The sequence below is a fragment of the Crocuta crocuta genome, unplaced genomic scaffold (assembly GCF_008692635.1).
Source record: "Crocuta crocuta isolate KB4526 unplaced genomic scaffold, BGI_CrCroc_1.0 scaffold147, whole genome shotgun sequence".
Taxonomy (NCBI): domain Eukaryota; kingdom Metazoa; phylum Chordata; class Mammalia; order Carnivora; family Hyaenidae; genus Crocuta; species Crocuta crocuta.
This window is the reverse complement of record NW_027532594.1, coordinates 6,436,586-6,454,135: the sequence shown is the minus strand read 5'-3', so window position 1 is coordinate 6,454,135 and position 17,550 is coordinate 6,436,586. Positions and strand designations below refer to the sequence as shown.

At 38.0% G+C, this 17,550-nt stretch overlaps 1 protein-coding gene across 1 annotated transcript in view; it reads left to right on the top strand.

Annotated features, from left to right (window-relative positions):
• CDK19 (cyclin dependent kinase 19) overlaps positions 1 to 17,550 on the top strand; it is a 173,344-nt gene that overhangs the window by 141,149 nt on the left and 14,645 nt on the right. Inside the window, exons 5-8 of the mRNA XM_077780044.1 lie at positions 4,967 to 5,024; positions 10,804 to 10,935; positions 15,027 to 15,170; positions 15,331 to 15,400. Coding sequence (XP_077636170.1) covers positions 4,967 to 5,024; positions 10,804 to 10,935; positions 15,027 to 15,170; positions 15,331 to 15,400 — 404 coding nt within the window. The remainder of the gene's footprint in view (positions 1 to 4,966; positions 5,025 to 10,803; positions 10,936 to 15,026; positions 15,171 to 15,330; positions 15,401 to 17,550) is intronic.

Genomic DNA, 17,550 nt, shown 5'->3' with positions numbered 1-17,550 from the left:
CCTCCATTGGCCCTATATTTATGATCTTCCTTGTAATTTGTAATGTTTATTTGCACCTTCTACCCTCTTGCAATAGTTGTCCTGGGGACTTCATAAATCCTGTCTCATTCATAGGTTTCTGCCTTTTCCTTTATCTGTTTACTTCTACTTTCTTTTGGTTTATTTTCTTGAGCATCCCTTACCCCCACCTCTGCCACCTTAGCTTGTGTACATAATTATTTTCAGCCTTCCTTTTTTCCTAACATAAATATTTAAGTCTTCTATGAATTTTTTTTGTAAATACTGCATTAGCTGCATTTCACAGGTTTTGATAGGTAATACTTACATTATTTCATTTCTGAGTGTTTTAAATTTCTTCATAGATTCTCCTTTTGCCCCCGCGTGATTTAGAGGAATTTTTTCATATTAACGAAATAACATATTTTACTAAAAATAACTATTGGAGCACCTGGTTGGCTCCCTCGGTAGAGCATGTGACTCTTGAACTCGGGGTTGTGAGCCTGAACCTTAAGTTGGGTGTAGAGATTACTTAAAAATAAAATCTTAAGGGGCATCTGGGTGGCTCAGTTAGTTAAGCATCTGACTTCAGCTCAGGTCATGATCTCCCAATTCGTGAGTTCGAGGCCTGCTTTGGGCTTTGTGCTGACAGATCAGAGCCTGGGACCTGTTTCAGATTCTTTGTCTCCCTCTCTCTTTCTCTGTCCCCACCCCCACTCACACTTTGCACTCTGTCTCTTTCTAAAACAAACATTACAAGAATTTTAATAAAATAATTAATAAATAAAATATTTAAAATATAACTAACAAAACAAAAATATTTAGTGAGAAACAACTAGTCAGCATATAACTACACAACTCCTTTTTCTTATAGAGAACTGTTGACTTCATAGTGCAAAAGGAATGCTTTGTGTATACATCTCATTTTATCAGTATTAAAAAGATGTGTATACTCAAGGTTTGAAATTTAATTAATATTTTTTACTCTTTCATCAAGGATATTCTTAAGTTGCACTGTTTGTCCTATGGACTAATGGCTGTGAAGAATACAGTGGCTACCAGTCTAACTTACTGCTACTGCCTTGATTCTTTTTCTTTTTTTTTTTTAATTGAAGTATAGTTGACACACAATAGAAGTTTTTTTTAAGTTTATTTATTTTTGAGAGAGAGGGAGAGCACAAGTGGAGGAGGGGCAGAGAGAGAGGGAGACACACAATCCGAAGCAGGCTCAAGGCTCTGAGCTGTCAGCACAGAGCCCAACATGGGGCTCGAACTCGTGAATCCGGAGATCATGATCTGAGCCAAAGTCAGATGTTTAAGCAACTGAGCCACTCAGGTGCCCCCACAATAGAAGTATTTTTAAATTTCCAAATATATGGAGTTTTAAATTTATACTTTTATGATTGACTTTTAACTTTATTGCATTGTGGTCCGAAAAATAGCCTTTTTGATAACAATTCCTTGAAATTTCTTGAGGCTTGCTAGTATATGATCAACATTTATAAACGTTCCATGTGTCTTTGAGAAAAATGTATATTCTCTAATTATTGAGTAAAAAGTTACATATATGCCCACTAGATGAGCCTTGTTAACTGTGTCTTTGGATAGTCTATATCTTAAAATTATCATTGTTTTCTTCCCTCCCTGAAGTTATATCAATTTTTGCTTTCTGTATATTTCAAGTCCATGGCAAGTTTAGGAATGTTGCCTCTTGCTGGTGAATTGAACCTTGTATCATTATATAGTGACCATCTCTATTCCTAATAATGCTTTTATCTTAAAAGCTATTTTGTCTGACATTACTAATAGTTGATCTAGCTCTTAGCAGTTTGCCTGATATACCTTTTAATAGCCTTTTATTTCAGGTTTTATAGCCCTTGTGCTTAGGTAGATCTCTGGTAAATAGTGTAGAAATGGGTTTTGTTTCTAATTCAAAATGAAAATGATCTACTTTTAGCAGGAAATTGTTTTGTGTTAGTCCTTAGGCCTAAATTAGGAAGTTTTTTCTCCAGAGAGAGTTTCTTTTTGCTTCTACTGGTAGCTTCTAGGTTTATTTTAGTCCTCTTGGGAGTCTTGGCTGACTTTGGGTCGCAGGCTCAGCTTTCTTGCTTTGCTGGTAGCCCAGAGTTCAGTGTCCTCATTGAAGTGTTGGTATCAGTCCTCAGGCCCATCCTGACTTTCCTTTACTCTCTAGCCACAAGGATACATTACATGGGCGGGCCCGGGAGTTGTAGATAATCCCTAATCTCTTGTGATATCAGGGAATCCTTCAAGGGAGGTATCTTACGCAGCAGATGGTTCTGTAATGACAGGGTCCCCTAGAGCACCTAGTCGGCCATAATATCAGATGTGGAGATCTCTTGTATTCTCCTTGTTTGTCCCCCCCCGCCCCCAATATCTGATATACTGTACACTTGTTTATTTATTGCCCTTCTGTTCCCATTAGAATGTAAGTTCCATGAGGGCAAGAATTTTTCCTGGGTAGATTTTTACTGCTATATCTCTAGCATCTAGCCTGATACGTAGAATATGCCTAATCAGTATTTGTTGAATGCATGACTGTGGAGGGTGGAGAGGGTGATATAAAAAAGCAATCCCAAGTCTTGAGCTTTTACCTTGAAATGCTCTTATATGTTCCCCCCTGACCATTGTCACAATTTAGGGTGCGCTTACTTTTCCCTGGACTGTTGTCTCTGTCTCTGCCTTCTGGTCAATTCACCCTTCATATTGCTACCAGTTTTTTCCTAAATGTAGACCTGATTATCTCACTGACCTGTCTTGGCTTAGCCTATAGAATCAATTCCAGTTTTTTTAATGTGGCATTTTGTTCCTAACATAGTTTTCCAGTGTTATTTCTACACTGAGCATCCTATGCTCTGGTGCAGGGTCTCCCAGTATGCCATGTCTATATTTTTATGTGACCGTGCCCGTACTTACAGAGCCTGAAAATCTTACTTATCCTTGCATTCATACAAAGTCTTCTCCTTCCTAAGGTCAATTCTGATATTCAGTGAGAAGAATCCTTCATTCCTGGCATTTTATTTGGCTGTTTTGGTACTTTTTTGTAACCTGCCTTGTATTCTAAAAAGCAGTTTGTTTGTCTTTCCTTATTTTAAGCTCTTTGAAGTCTCGAGCTTCATGTTTTATTTCTCTTTATTTCCTGAAAGTCTGCAGTACAGTGTTTTATCTCTGATGGATCTTTGATAAATCATTGTCAAACTTGAATCTTGAAGGTCTGGAGTTTTTCTGATGCTATTTTCTTTTCTGCTAATTTTGTCTCATGTCTTTAGTCATCATACTCTGGTGACAATAACTTTCAAATTCCCATCTTTCGATATCTGCTCCTCTGACTAGTATGACTTAGGGATCTCACATTGTTTCCCCTCCCTAACCAGTACCTCTCATAACTGTTCCATAATAAAGGCACCATCATTCTTTTAGTTGCAGAAACTCAAAACCTAGCTGAAATTTTTATCACCCTTTGGCTTAGTCTTCTGACTTCAACTAGTCACAAAGTCCTGTTAATTTCTCCTTTAAAATGTTACTCAACTCCATACCTCCCTCTCCATTTCAGCTGAGGTGGTCTTGGACAAAGCGTTTATTGTCTCGCACCTAATTCTGATAGCTCCCCCTCTCCTGTGATCTTACAGCCTGCCATTTAAAGATCAGATTACTTCACCTGGCATTTAAGACTGTCCAGAGTCTAGGTTCATTTTACTACCCCCAACATGGGTTCTCTGGTTTCTGTCCAGAGTTCTGTCCAGGTTACCGTCTCCTAAGCCTGTGTTGTTCATAGCCTTTTCACCTCCTGCATTGCCCTTGTCCTTATACCCTGCCTTTCCAGTTCCCGTTCATTTTTCAGGCCCTGGATAACGGACTCCACCCTTGCCCTCACCTCCAATGAACATTTCCCTCAACAGTGGGAACTCTAGTTAATCACTTCCTCCTTTGAACTTTTTTTTTTTCAGTGCTTATTGTTTTCATTGAAATTTAAAAAAGAGCCAGCAAATTGGAAGGAATCTAAAAGTAATCTGGTTTAACCTCTAACCCAAGACATCAGCCCTCTCCATAACTCACACATAGCATTAGCTTCTAATATTATACAAAGCTTCTGTTCTTTCTTTCTACTTATATAATGAGCACCTGGAGGCTAGGGATTTAATTCATCATGTGCTTGTTTTCCTCTTAATTGTCAATATGTTTCTTTGTCCCTAAGACGCTAAAAATATGTTCATTGATTGAATAAATGAATCAGAAAATTTCTCTCTTAATAGTTTACGAGGAGACTGGCTTGCCCAAAAGCCTATTGCCATAGTTCTCTGTTTCCAAATATCTACAAATGAGGATGACTTAAAAACAGTGGATACATTTGCAATCTATTCTTTATACAGTTCTGTATTAGCCTTGGTTTTTATTTTCCTACATCTTGAAATTATATTTGGAATTTCTCACTTTTGCATCAACTATAGCTAAAAATGCGTATGGATATGAATAGAGTCTGTTGAATGTTGATTGTGTTTTCCTATAGTAGTTTAGAAATATTTAGCAAGGAGTATTCCATTTAATTCATTTAAATGAAGGTAATTGCACTGTGGTTTGAAATTTACAAAACATTTTTGAACCACAAAAACTCTTTCTTGTGGGCAGCAAGTGGGCAGTTTATACTATGTGCAGATTTTTAAAAACATATATCACTTGTGACTTATGTGGGGTAAATAGAAATGATAGCTTCAACTTCTTTGTAATTATTTGTATAATTTGAAAATAAGATGTTTTCAAAGCAAAGGTGTTTACAGAAGGTTAGTGCTAACTTCAAATATGTCAAATGCTTTAACTATATAGAGGGTACTTAATATTGTATGATGGTTTTGATGAAAATACAGAGGTGATATTTTAAGAACTTTTCTCCATTTTAGAGCATGTCAAAAGAATAAACATAGTAATTTGAATGCTCTATTTTTATTCCTAGAAACCAGCAAATATCCTAGTAATGGGAGAAGGTCCTGAAAGGGGGAGAGTCAAAATAGGTAGGTAATTATTTCTCAAATAATTTATTAAGAAACTGAAGTGACTTCAAAGATGGTTTCCCCTTTTTAAGACTCTTATTTAAGTAGTTAATTTTAAAATGACTTCCTCGTCATGCTTTTAGAAAATATGGGGGGAGGTATAGATAGTTCATAAAACTCCTCAGGTTCATTCCCCAAATAAGGTTCTATGATTTCAAGCTGAGGCAAGCGAGCCCACAAGAACTTCATTCCCAAATAGTACCCAAAAAGCACACGTTTATGCCGTGATTGCTGTCCTCACAGCCACCCCTGAACATAATCTTCTAAGTCTTCCTTTTGTCTCAGCTTCACCAGTGCTCTTTCCCTGAATGCATCCCCCCACCAGACCTAATAAATGCACATTTTCCCACAGACCTTCCCCCCTCCCCCCGCATGCCTGAGCCAGGTACCAGCATATTTTTTCCAAATGAATATATATAAACTCTCTTACGTGGTGGTCTTAGATTAAGGCCCCCGCAGAAGTCCTTCCCATTTATTAAGATTCCCTTTGCAACCCTGAAGTTTCTAGAAGAAATTGGTGTCATTTATACCTATGACATATTTGGGAAGAGAATGAGCTGCAGAAATGCTACATTCTATTTTTTTTTTGTAATAGAAATTGCTTTATTCTATTTCTTTGTAATAGAAATTTATTAAATGTTCAATGGCTTTTAGAAGGATTTTAAAATAAATTTTGTTTCATCAACCTGCTTTCTTTGCTGTTAGGATATGTCACACTAGGAGTGATGCCTCATTGTGCTGACTTGACCTATTGCACGTCCATTCTGTCCTACTACACCTGAGCGTGCTCCTTGGTTGGTTGGTTTTAAACCAACTTCCTTTTCTTTCAACCTGCATGCTAAGTTTACTGAGATTCAGAGTCATAAAAAATGTTGATGGTCACTAAAAACCAAGTAGCTGCTCTCCTTCCCCTCCCCTTGCCTTCTGTTTCCCTCCCCGCCCCTCTCCACTGCTCCTCACTTGTTTCTTTTTCACACTCACACTCTTTTTCTTGTAGGCATTTGAGGACCTACTTTTTGCTAGACATTGGTGAAAGGGAAAGGTGGTCCCTCCCTGTGAAAGACAGTGAAATAGACAGTTTTCTGCCCAGTGTCATAAATGCTTTCATATATTACCTCACTTGCTTTATACAACTACCCTGCAAGGTGGATGTTCCAGAGAAGGAGAACTGGCTTTGGAGAGGTTGTGGCTTACTCAGCCTCTTATGGGAGGATGTGAATTCCAAGTCCCATCTCTTTCCCTGTAAATGTTGCTGCCCGACAATATCAAAGCTGTCTGCTGTACCCTCACTGACCACTTTTTGTCAGCACAGCGCTGCCTTTGAAACGGTCTCAGAGAAAGAGGGACTCTACCCTCCTGAGTCCTACCTATGTGCCCTTCCCCCGCCCCCGCAGCTTCTAAATAGCTTCCCCTTGTACTTAAACTCTCACACTGCAGTGTCTCCACACTCTGCTTCCCCTTTAAACCTTCATAAGCCTCTTCCCAATTCTAAAATAACTCTTCTCATATTCATTTTGTTTTCTTTACCTATTTGTTCAATATTCCCCCCTTGTTCCTCTACTTCTAGAACATACAGTGTTCACCACTGGTCCCATTCACCCTAATCTGTCCTCTAATTCTGTCCCTCTATCGAAACTGCTCTCCAAAAAGGTCACCTATGACCTCTGTCTCATTGTATCTAGTGGCCTGTATTTAGTCACAGTTTTCCTTTATTGCCTTAGTCATTTGTTCTTCTGATCAGTCTGGCCTTGAGACTGTCTTTTTCCTTGGTCTACATGGCATCACATAATCCTGTTTTTCTCCTGACCACTTTTGCTCTTACTTCTGCATTTTCTTTATTATTGGCTTTTACTCTTACTAACCTTTTGTTGCAAGATCCCCCAGGCACCTGCTTGGGGCGTGGCTTCCCTCTACAATTACTTCCTCAAGGAATTGATGAGTGTGGCCTTAAAATCTTGGATTCTGGGACGCCTGGGTGGCTCAGTCAGTTAAGCATCTGACTTCGGCTCAGGTCATGATCTCACGGCTCGTGAGTTGGAAGCCCGTGTCGGGCTCTGTGCTGACAGCTCAGAGCCTGGAACCTGCTTTAGATTCTGTGTGTGTGTGTGTGTCTTTCTCTCTCTGTTCCTCCTCCGCTCATGCTCTGCCTGTCTCTCTCTTTCAAAAATAAAGATTAACAATTAAAAAAAAAATCTTGGATTCTATAAAAATTATTCTAAGATCGGAGTCTCAGTTTCTTTTCTCTTACCCTAGCCGAAATCTTTACCGTAATTTTGACATGCTGCTGGCAACCTCTGCTCCATTTTTCAAACCAAATTCATCATGGTCATCTTGTACTCTCCCTCGTTTGTACCAGTCATCCCATCTACCCGGTCCCCTGCACTTGCTGTCTTCCTCTTCCTCCTCCTAGATATCTCTAGTGCTCCTTAGCTGAAATTCTGTATTCAAGCCAGGCCAGTTGGTTACCCCACTGTTCAGAGTTTTAGGATTGTAATTCTATCCAACATTAGGAACACAATCAGGATTAGAAGTAAGCAAGAAGTAATACCAGCAGTCTAGAAAACAATCTAGTTGATTAAATTGCTTTAAATTTTTGTTTTAGTAGCTCATTACTTTTTAAAACTTTTTAATACTCTGATGCCTGTGCTTAACACTTCATACAGTCCTGTTTTGAGTGAAAAGAAAAGCACAGTCAAATGGGAAATGTATCATGCCCTTCTCTGTGCCTAAGCTCCCCCTCCCCAGCAACCTAAAGACTTCAGGCCTGGGGTGCCTGGATGGCTTAGTCTGTTAAGCATTTGACTTCAGCTCAGGTCATGGACTTGCAGTTTGTGGGTTCAAGCCCTGCGTCAGGCTCTGTGTTGACAGCTCAGAGCCTGGAACCTGTTTCAGATTCTGTGTCTTCCTCTCTCTCTGTTCCTCTCCTGCTTGCGCGTTCTCTCTCTCTCTCTCTCAAAAATAAATAAACATTAAAAAATTTAAAGGAAAAAAAGAAAAGATTTCAAGCCTTATCTGAAATGCTTGCTGTCCCCTTTACTGTTCAGTGATTTACCCTTGAGAATCCAGCTCAAGTTCCACGTTCAGTTTGGTCCACTTCTAAGAATGTTAAGCAAACAGTGTTCCACATAAAGCCATGAAGGAGACACATATGTGCCCCTCATAGGACTTAGAGTCTGGTAGAAGCCAATGGTAACTTGCCTTTAGTTTTACAGCACTTCCCCTTTTTTGTTTTTATCTACTCTGTGTATTTTATCGCTTCAGAACTTCATGTCAGTTCCTTGGTGGTAGACACTGTGGTTTTTCTGCTTTCCTTCATCATTTGATACTGTCTCATTAGCACTCACACCAAAATTTTATCACTGCAATCTGTTGAGTGGAACAGTTCTACTCTTACCTAATTTTAGAAAAACAACTGTTAGTAATGTTTAGGTTAGTTACCTTTGGTCTACATTGGTAATTATTTGAGAAGTGGTTTGAAACTCCTTTTAAGTTCAAATAGAGACAGGAATTATTTTTAAGAATGTTTATTGTTTGCTTTGGACTTGATTGCATCTGACAGTGAATAGATGAGGCTTCTATAAAACTAAGAAGGTAGGGAATGAAGGGAGAAATACTTGCTTTAGCTTTTACTTAAAAAATAATGTACTTTTCAGTGGGTGAAACAACACTGCATCACATTACTTTGCCATCAGCAACAATCAGCATCTATTAAATACATAAAGCGGTGCTTTGAAGTAGGTATAATATTGGTAGAATGAGTTTGAATGTCTTGTTTGCTATGGGGGAAATGTAGTTAGGAAAGTGTAGGCATCAGCACAGGCTTCCTTGGATAGCTTTACTTTTTATGACCTGTATTCTCTCCAAAGCATTCTCAGAAAGCCTTCTAAAATATTCAAATTCTAAAGAAACAAAATCACTGCAAATTAAAATTTTAATGCATGTTATATCATAGCATGTTAGTTTTAGATTAAATGATTCTCCATAGTTGAAACCTTAAGGTACTATTGCATAGTTCTTTGGGACCCCTTATACAGTCAAAATATACTGTGTATTATATGTATTCAAATTACAGAGGTTTTTCATTCTTGTGATTTGACCTTCGTGATGTGTGATTATCAAATGTATAATCTGTTGGATGTCAGATCAATGATTAAGAATATAGCTGCTAAATTATAACATGGTTTGGTTGAATACTAGCATTTTACTCTTATCCCTGTGACCTTGGGAAAGTCACTTAACTGCTTTGGACTTTAGATTCTTCATCTCAGAGGTGGGGAACAAAATAACTTATTAAACCAGCATTCTTATGAGAATTAGATGAAGTAATACATGATGTATGTGAAAACCATCTGTAAATTCTGAAGTATTTGATAGATAAAAGGCATTTGTTATTTATTAAATCTTAAGAAAAATTAGAAGTCTCCAGAACATATTATATGGTAGATTTTTTTTTAATTTTATTTTTAAGTAATCTCTGCACCCAGCACAGTGATCAAATTCATAACCCCAAGATCAAGAGTCACATATTGACTGAGCCATCCAGACACCCAGGAACTTATTCTTTTTTTAAAAAATTTTTTAATGTTTATTTATTTCTGAGAGAGAGAGAGCGTGAACAGGGGAGGGTCAGAGAGAGCGGGAGACACAGAATCTGAAACAGACTCCAGGCTCTGAGCTAGCTGTCAGCACAGAGCCCGACGTGGGGCTCAAACCCGCGAACCATGAGATCATGACCTGAGCCGAAGTCGGACACTTAACCGACTAAGCCACCCAGGCATCCCATAGTAATAAATATTCTTTTTACTACTTGTGTACACCTCAATATTTAAATCAGTTAGTTTTGATATAGACCTTTGTTAAATCCTGAGTTATAACAAATTATCTCTTACATATTATATACATTTTCTTGGAAACGTATATATGATGTGCTGGTAATTATACAACAGTAACTCTCTGCGGGGGAGCAAGCCCCAGTTTGTAAGATTTGTTGTTTTCCTGATGTAAATACTCTCATCATAGCCAATTTCAAGTCATATGACATCATAGAACAACTCAAGAGTTGGGAAGAAGTGTGTATAAACTGGCTCTCGTGTGTACATGAGCCAATTCCAGCTCATATCACACTCAGATGTAGTCAGTGTTTAGATGCACAGGCATCCAGAGGTCATAATTAATCATGGAAACTTCTAGACTGTTGCAATTCAAAACAACATTTAAGAGGGGCACCTGGGTAGCTCAGTCAGTTAAGCATCTGACTTCGGCTCAGGTCATGATCTTTCAGTTTGTAGGTTCAAGCCACATGTTGGGCTCTGTGCTGACAGCTCAGAGCCTGGAGCTTGCTTCAGTCTCCCTCTCTCTCTGTCCTTGTCCTGCTTGTCCTCTGTCTCTCAAAAAAAAAAAAAAAAAACTGTAAAAAAATTTTTTAAACCATTTAAGAATATTATGTCTCTGAAAGCCAGGGATCTGAAGTCAGACCTGGATTCTAATTCAGGACTCTGTATTTACTAGCTTGGTGGCCTTGGACAAGTCAGAATTTCTTTAAGTCTCAATTTCTTTATCAGTAAAATAGGCACAATAATAACATCTACTGAGAAGGAGGGATCTGGTGCCTGGTGCAGACCCATGGTTGAAAAGAGAAGAAAAGAATTGCTTTACAAAGTTAGTGGCTATTGTCATCAACCTTGCATGGTTCTAGTAGCATGCCAAACTGAATGTTATTTTAATTTATTTCATTTTTCAGCTGACATGGGTTTTGCCAGATTATTCAATTCTCCTCTCAAGCCACTAGCAGATTTGGATCCAGTAGTTGTGACTTTTTGGTATCGGGCTCCAGAACTTCTGCTTGGTGCAAGGCATTATACAAAGGCCATTGGTAAGTTAGTCTAAAATGATTTACTTTCAGCATCAAATTACTATAAATACCAAATGGCATAATAAAATGAAGCTGCTTTGTAAAAGCCGCTTTATATCTCTTTGTAAAAATCTTATTGTCTTCTGTATTCCTAGATTTTATATTCTAGATTCTAAAAATCCTAGATTAGGATTTTTAACTGTGTAGGAGAATATGGTTCTTCTAAAAGAAGAAGGCATTTTCTTTGAGAGAATAGTTATCTGATCCTGTTGAGTTGCCATGGAAATGATAACATGCAAGTTTTATTTTGCACGTACCTACCATTGATCAGAAGAATTGGAGAGAGATTTAGAATTGTTTTCTCCACAAAAGAAAAGCAGAAAACAGGAATAGTGTGGTGTTGGTGAGAGCCCCTTCTATTGGGGAAAAGTCAGTCCGTCTGTCCTTCCCTAAACAAGAAGTAATGTGACTAATTTTTCTCTCCCGCCATTACACTGATCAGAATAGCAGTTTTTTCCATTACAGCAGGAAATAGTCTGGGTAGGTTAGCGGTGCTCAGTCTATTGCCATTTCACCAAGTGAAAAAATGGAGTAAGAAAACCTGTTATAAACACACTCTCTGTAGGATTTAAAGTCTGCTCCAGAACTGACAAGGATTTTGCCACCTGATGATGACAGTGTCCTCAGAGGGCCCAGCTATGAGTTGAGGGAGTCAGAAAGGGAGAGCTCTCCTCAAACCTAGAGATTTCTTGAAATGAGGTAAATAGAGAGAATAGGAGGTGGATAGTACTGTCACTATGTTGGGCTAGTTCTGTAAAGTGCTGAAATCTGTGTGTATTTCTTGAAATTTTCCTTTTGTGGAATTTTCCATTTACTGGTATTAGACTGATACCAGTTTTGACTACATTTAGCTGCTTTTGTTGAGTTCTATTTAATGAAGTCACCAAAAATATGAATTATTAAGAACAGATGAGCGCAAACCTTTCTATGTTCAACTTCTGAAAAACCTGGTGGCGTGCAAAGAACTACAAAGAAAGCTCCCACGTTTGAAAAGATTTGATAGATAATTAACCTATTCGTGGGTAAAAGGAGAAACAGAAAATAGACGGTAGTGATATCCTCATTCTTCAGGTCTCATTTCTGCAAAACTGAGACACCCAGAGCATATTTATACTTCGTCCAAGTATTGAGACGCTAGCAAGGTGCTGGAATCCTGTAATACTTTGTAAATGTTGCTGAAAGATTTTGTTAAATTTGCGACAAATCCCATGAGTGTTTGACAGTAGAGGAGTCTGAGACCGACCATAGACCCTTCTTCTAGCAGCTGAGCCCATAGTGGGGCTGCGTTCAGAGGGTACGAAGGCCGTGCGCTCAGCCTACAACTGTGGCAGCTATCTGAAGGATTCAGCCGTACACAGGCAGGTGGAAGGAATAGAGGGCTCTCAGAATGAGGGGTTAAAACCAGAACAGACTCTACTTACATTCCAGCGAGTGCTTTTTACAGAGGAAGCGTGTCTTTGAAACTTTTAGAATTATGTTTGCTTTTTCTCTTAAATCTCTCAATCGAGAGCAGTGAAGTCTCGGAGACAATCTCAGAAGGCACCAGGGGATGGCGAGAGACTGAAGATATGCCAGAGAAAGAGAGCTGTTAGTTGGGCAGCATGAGGCGGTGCCTCTGAGCAGAACTGATGATAAGATAACCCAGAACACAGGGCAGCAAGTAGGGGATGCGCCAATAGTAGAAATCCGCGTGTTGGTCTTCACCACGCTCTATAGTCTAGATCTAAAAGGGAGATTTCCAGTAAGAAAAGGCAGATTCAGCCAAAACCTACTCTTAAACCAAGTGACTTCCCACCAAAGCCTCCCCACTCTCAGAGATTCTCATAGAGCCAATCCGTGGTAGTAAGTCCCATATTTAGTACATGCCGTTAAATGGTGCCATTGCACGTGGCCCCCATGTTCCACAGCCCAGACGGTGAGAAGCACAGTTCTATGAATATTTTCTGATTAGCTGTTCTACTATTGAAATAAAACTAGATGTCTTTGGGGGGAAATAAAGCTAAATGGGTATGAATTAGAAATCAACTGTATTTCCTATTTCCTCAGGGCAAGGGCAACGGAAATTGAATTTAAACCAATTTACAACTTACAGATAAAGATAAAAATATAATCGCTAATTTTCAATTTTAGTCAGGTTGCAGTTATCCCTTGTGGACAGAAATTAGGAAAGAAGACCCAGAAAAAGAATATTCCCCAAATCAGTTATTTTTGGGGTTGAAATATATTTGTAGCAGATGTTATAAATACATACGATAAATACACATTCACTTATTCTTACTCTTCTCCATACCTGGTTCATGTCAGAAATGAGTATTATTTCTATTCAGAGCATATAAAAAAACAGTTTGGTGATTTGATATCAGTGAAGTTTTATGGAGTAATATTTAAGGGGGAGGGGGAGTGACAGCATGTGTGTGTGTGTGTGTGTGTGTGTGTGTAAAGGGAGGGAGGGAGGAACAACTCTTGAGAGCTGAGAAATGGGTATAGATGATACAGGAATCTGATGACCATTTAAAACTAGAGGCTAATATGAGGCAAGAAGCCTTAGAATTTAACATTACCAGCTACACTGAGGTTCCTTCTCTTAGCAGTTCTCAGGGGAATCTAGATCCTGGCTTCTGTCCTTTAAATGGAAGGCAGAGCAGAAACTGGCATCACCAGGAACATGCAGTTGTAGTTCAGCTGACTGTGTAGTAGAGGCAGCCAGCAGGAAGAGAGAGAGGCCTGTCAAGAGCAAGAGTGACAACAACATGATGTGGGAGAGAGAAAAGAATTTAAAAGTAGACACTGAAGAGTATTATTACTCTACTCTTTCATGGTGCATGCTTATGATGATGATGACCCTTCTGAATCATTAGGAAAAAGTAAATGATATTTTATAGCCACTTAAGATGTCCGGTAATGGTGTGATAAAAAATGGGTATTGAAGAAATAGGTTTCCATTATCCAAAAGGGTAACTTATGTGAAAGGAAACTGTTCCTGAATGGAGTGAGACATTACTATATGCCTTTTTTCATTTGGCAACTCGTTTTATGAAATAGCATCCCAACATTTATTCTAGCTAATGGATATAATTAGACTTTTTTCTTAATTAGCTTGTCCACAGAATGGGATTCCCACATTTAGTAGACTACTAAACACTGTGCTTTTCTATACTATACTGTAGTCTGTGCATTATTATTTTTTAAAAAAATTACCACATAGCATTTATTTAAGTGGGCAAGTGTGAATATATATCTTACAAAAATTAATTCACTTGTACATTTGGCAAAAGCATTGTGAATATAATATTATATAGCCTTACAGTTTTTTCGATGTGTAAAATCCAAATAGAATAGTCTAAAACTGGTGATTTGAAATGGTCAGTAAAACCTTCAAAGATGCCTGACTTTATCCTGGAGTATTGGAGCATTGTAACAGCTTAATCCAAGTGCATATGTTCAAATAACATTTTTACCGGTGTCATGCTGTACCCATATATACTTGTATTTATCAGCTTCTAGACCTTAGAGTTTGTTGGTAAAACTGAAGTTGGTAGCCTTTCAAACAAAAGTTGAGCTTTTTCCAAATAATTTTATATGGTCTATCCTATCTGTCTAGACTCCTAAATCAGAAGTTACACTCTATCATTATGCATTTGATTGATTTAAAAGAATGTATCACTATACCTGATGATGATAGTGTTTTAGTCTATCAGGTCATGAATTTTATACCCTGTCTTAGATTATCAACCGAATGCTTCACTGACAACCTTGTTAATAGTGGTTAGAAAGGCTTTGCCTAAATGTAAATTCCTTGCTTGCTAAATTAAGCTTCCCAAGTGTATCTTCATTAGGAAATTTACAAGTAAATGTTTTTTATTTGGCTTTCAATCTGTTAATGTGATGATACAGCTATTTCATGTCATATATGTTTTCTTAATATAGTTGTCATACTTTGTATATTTCATCACTGAAAAGTATTTTTACATGTAGGTTATGATTATACCTAGAAATTATAACCCAAGAAATATAATAAATGTGTACAAAAACTTATTGTTCTTCCTTCATAGATATATGGGCAATAGGTTGCATATTTGCTGAATTGTTGACTTCAGAACCTATTTTTCACTGTCGTCAGGAAGATATAAAAACAAGCAATCCCTTTCATCATGATCAACTAGATCGGATATTTAGTGTCATGGGGTTTCCTGCAGGTAATTTATTTTTCTTTTCAAAATACTATTTGTCATAGTTCAAAATAATTCCTTTCCAAAAGCATATTTTGAGGATTTTTATGTATATTTTTAAGCTAAAATAGATTTTCAATATAAGTAACATTATTTTCTATAACAATATTTGATATTTTTTTATAAGATAAAGATTGGGAAGATATTAGAAAGATGCCAGAGTACCCTACGCTTCAGAAAGACTTTAGGAGAACAACGTAAGTAATTTCATATTAAATATAAATAGTAACTTCACTGGGAATATTTAAATTAATCCTTTAACAAAACAGATATAGATTAGTATTTAAACCAGAAATTTTGATTTTAATAGTTTAATTATGCTTACGGTTTAAAGAAGATATTCCAGATGTTGCTAACATACATGTTAGGCTTAGGCTGTAGTATTTTACAAACTTTTAAGATTTTTAAGGGTCAATATAGTGTTTAAATGTGTCTCCTGTTTTAGCATGATGAGGGCTCAGTTCAAGGCTACAACTGTGATTTTATCTTTATCTGAATAATGATGACTAGAGACTGAAATTCTGGGTGAGGCAACCAAGAAAGACAGCAGAAGGAAGACCACATGGCCCAAAACCCGGGTAAAACACACTGGTGGGGATATGTGTATTGAGTAGAAATGAGAGAATAAAGGTGACAGCAGTTGAGGAGTTTGTTATACATGCGCACACCTAGAAAAAAAGATGTAAGAGGTTTTCTTTTGGGCAACTTAACAGGAAATTTCAAGACAGGATAGCTTATAGGAACAAAAGCAGACATGATAAAGTGGGGAATGGCACTAGTCCTTTTTGGCCCCTCTTTTACACAGTCCTTGGTGGGGTCTTTTTCCTGTCTCTCTCTCTTGAAGATGGCACCGGTATTGCTCAAGGTCTGTCTTGGGCTGTCTTTTCACTCTGAACGTTCTCCCGGGCAGTCTCTCTGATCTTATTGGCCACAATTTACCATCGACTATGCTAATAATTCCCAGTTTATGCATCTGACTCAGATCTCTTTTCCAAGTTTCAGGCCCATTTGTCTAATTGCCTTATGGAATCCCAACCTGAAATTTCCATAAATACTTTAAGTTAAATGTCCAAAATTGAGCTCATCATTTATCCTCCCACACCTTCCTCCTGCTGTATTTCCTCTGTTAGGAAATGACTCCATGATTCACCCAGTTGTTCAAGTCCAAGACTTGATATATCCCTGATCCTTCTTTTATCCCCTTCTCTTCCATTTTACCCTGCAGGGTCCAAAAAACTAGTAGATCTAGTTAGTTCTTAGTATTTCTCTCCATCTACTCTGCTGCTATTTCAGTCCAGACTACCCTGTCTCACATAGGAGCCTGCAGTGGCCTCCCAAGTGGTATTTCTACCTCCAGTCTTTATTCCAACTCACTGTCTATACCACAGTCATTGCCCAAAGCACATTTGACCATGTTGGTCTCCTCGCTGCTCTCAGTTCACCATTGCTCTCACTTCCTTAGTATGGCTTACAGAGCTCTGGCTTCTGCATCACCAAATTCATCTCCTACACAACTATCCACTTTGTATTCTACAGCCTAGAGAATTTCTTTAAGGAGCTTGAAAACCCAGAGCTTTTTTTTGACTTCTGGGTTTTTACACATGCTGTTCTTTCAGTCTAGGATGTACTTTCCTCCCACTCATTTCCTTGGATTAACTCCTATTTTTCCTTTCTACCTGTCCTTTAGGTCTTACCTTAGGTATCACTTACCTGCTGAGGCCTCCCTTGACCTTCTGGGTCTGAGTCTGTACTCCTTCCTTGAGTCCTGGGCTGCTTCTCTCAGCACTGATGGCTTTGTACTACAGTTAGTTTTTTTGTTTTATTTTAATTTTTTTTTTTTTTTTGAGAGAGAGAGAGAGAGAATCCCAGACAGACTCCCTACTCAGCACAGAGCCCAATGTGGAGCTTGATCCCACGACCTCAGCTGAAATCAAGACTAGGACACTCAACTGACTGAGCCACCGAGGCACTCCTACAGTTAGCTTTTAAATACTTATCTGCCTTGCCTCTAGATAGTATGGGTTATGTCTTTCTTATACACCATTATATTTATGCCCAGGGCCTGGTACATAGTACATCCTCATTAATTACCTGTCAAATGGACATTATATGAAAGTGGCTCAAGGAATTGAAGATGTGCTAATAATATCAAAGATGGAGAAAATTAATGTAGGCAGTTAACACTTAATCTTAGTTTTTAAAGACCAAAGGAAATTTGTCACATGAAATGATAGTGTTTACAATAACTAGAAATAAAAGGAGAGAAGTTTTTTTTTTTTTTTGCAAATAGTTTATTGTCAAATTAGTTTCCACATAACACTCAGTGCTCATTCCCACAAGTGCCCTC